Raw genomic sequence first — 2,396 nt, forward strand, 5'->3', positions numbered from 1 at the left:
TATTTTATTACCACGAGTTTACAGACATGTCTCTGGTGTTTGACTCGAGTATCACCTGTGACCTTAGCCGAGACAAACCCACCAACGAGAGAAAGCATATCTCAAACATAGAATTAGTGAGTCTTTTTGCATGTGTTTTCTAAAGTTGCAGGATGTCAGCCACCATATTGAACCGCCTACTCAAAATGGAATTACAGATTTCCACAACACATATCAAGTCTAGCTCTTAAATGTTAAAATGGCTGGCCATAAAATTCCATACAAATGAATAGCAAAGTGGCGTCATTTGACCTAGGAAGAATGTCTTTTTGTGGATATCCGAAATGACTATTATGGATAGGAAGTACATATCCAGTCTAGCTTAAAAGTTAAAAGGCCTTGTCATAGTTTGAGTTATCTACAATTCGATTCAGACTAGTCATAACTCCAATTCAAGATATCTACATGTTCCTTTTCAGATATCTTAAATTAAGTTTTGACTAGTTAAAATGGCGTTGTAGATATCTCAAACTGGAGTTAGGAGTCATAATGACGTTTGAGATATCGTTAACTTTCATACTGCCTAGTCAAAACTAAATTACAGATATCTGCAATTGTCATTTGACATGTGTGACACACTGAATGTCGTTTTCAATTACATAATTTCATTTATGTCTATCTGGTCAAAATTAATTTACAGATATCTTGAATGATAATTCCAACTATCTAAAGTGTAATTACGACTAGTCAGAAAGACGTTGTTGAGATCTACAATGTTAATTCCGGATAGTCAAACTTAGCTCTGAAATGTTGAAAGGGCTTGCCATAAATGGTGTGCTGGCTCTGCAGTGCACTGCATACAGCACTGAGCCTTTTATTTTCATGAACTGTCGCTTTAAGAAGCCTTTCAGTGCGCAGAGGCGCTACAGCAGCTCATCACATGATTCCTCTCTTGTGACAATCCAGACAGAAAGGAAAAGCATTACTGAGTTCAGCTGAGTTCCAAAGCGCTGGGATGACAGATTACCGTAGTATCGGTGCCAAAGGACCAACCACAAGGAGGGATATGGAGTTAAGTTAACCATTACCAGACCGACTCAGACCATTCCTGTCTTTTAAGTGGACATTTGGTAAATATTTGGGGTTGTTGCGCCACCGGGGACAAAGTTGGCGCATGGAGAGGGACGAAGTTTCATTTTTGCGCAGCGTCTTTTGTTTGTTTTTTGTCGCCACTGCGTGTCAGCCAACGTCGCACAGCTTTTCGGACAAAAGAAGCCAAATACCAGGAGTACAGTTTTGACCCTTTTTGTTGCTGAAGATTTAAGTTAAGAACAGAGAACGAGACAACTTGAGGACGCATCGAGTCGGGTGAGATGGTGGACAGCAAACCTCTTCTCCAGGACAGACCTCCCGCCTACAACGCCGTCCCAGGGGCTTATGAGTACGGCCCGCAGCAGCAGCAGCAGCCGCAGCAGGGCTATGGGGCCATCCCCCCGCCGGCCCCGCCGCCCTACCAGTACCCCGATGGCCAAGGCAAGTAGCTACAGCGCCGTTCACGTTGCACACGTACATGGGCCACATTTGCCAAAAAAAGTAAAGCACGGTGAGGTCTCACTGCTGCCCACTTCCGTCTTCGTTTAAAGGAAAGTGGCTTTGTTGTGGTTCGGAGTTTGGGAGCGTCACAAGTATTGTTGTCTTAAGGGGGGCACATCATGATGAACCACCGAGTTTGTGACTTTAAATGACAAATGCCGTGAAAGGCCTAACAAGTTTCGTTTAGTAGTTGCTCCAGTGTTGCGCGTGCGCAGTATGTCAATAGCGATGTCAGGTGAGTCCTGACCAGTTTTGAAAATGCCTTTTTGGGAGTTTACTATGAGTGCTCAATAAATTATATAAATAAAATAACCAATACACTTTATAGTCAGATGGCTTACAGCGTTAACAAATACTACTACTACTACTACTACTACTTCTAATAATAATAATAATAATAATAATAATAATAAAAGTGTTTTATAGGAAGCAACAGAATATGAAATATGTTAATGATGAAGTTTTGGCACAGTGCAGGGAGCACACAGGTTGTGCTACTGTAGCTCCAGGCCACAGCACGTGTCTGCTTTATGTAAAGGAGGCAGTCATCACCTGACTCAATGAGCTGCAATGACAAGGACGTCCTAAAATTAAGCCTAATTTCTTGTAGTGTTGTAATTTCCTGTTTGCTTAACCCCTTGTTCTTGGTCTTCTGGCTAGATTAAAGTACCCTGTTGCTGCATCTGAAAGGGAAGATTATTATTAAAAAACAGTGTAGGTATATGTACAGCCTTACTGTAGAGATGTCCCTTATCAGACAAAATGTGTTGTAAACCAGCATGGTTATGGTATTAAAGTTTACTGTGTCATACAAACATCACTGC

The 2,396-nt window shown here is 41.7% G+C and overlaps 1 protein-coding gene across 1 annotated transcript in view; it reads left to right on the top strand.

Moving 5' to 3' along the window:
* Positions 1 to 910: 910 nt before the first annotated feature.
* Positions 911 to 2,396, top strand: part of bri3 (brain protein I3) — a 6,326-nt gene continuing 4,840 nt past the window's right edge. The window contains exon 1 of the mRNA XM_032537387.1: positions 911 to 1,512. Within this exon, the coding sequence (XP_032393278.1) occupies positions 1,353 to 1,512 (160 nt within the window). The 5' untranslated portion in view covers positions 911 to 1,352. The remainder of the gene's footprint in view (positions 1,513 to 2,396) is intronic.

This window comes from Etheostoma spectabile, chromosome 15 (genome assembly GCF_008692095.1).
Source record: "Etheostoma spectabile isolate EspeVRDwgs_2016 chromosome 15, UIUC_Espe_1.0, whole genome shotgun sequence".
Lineage (NCBI taxonomy): Eukaryota > Metazoa > Chordata > Actinopteri > Perciformes > Percidae > Etheostoma > Etheostoma spectabile.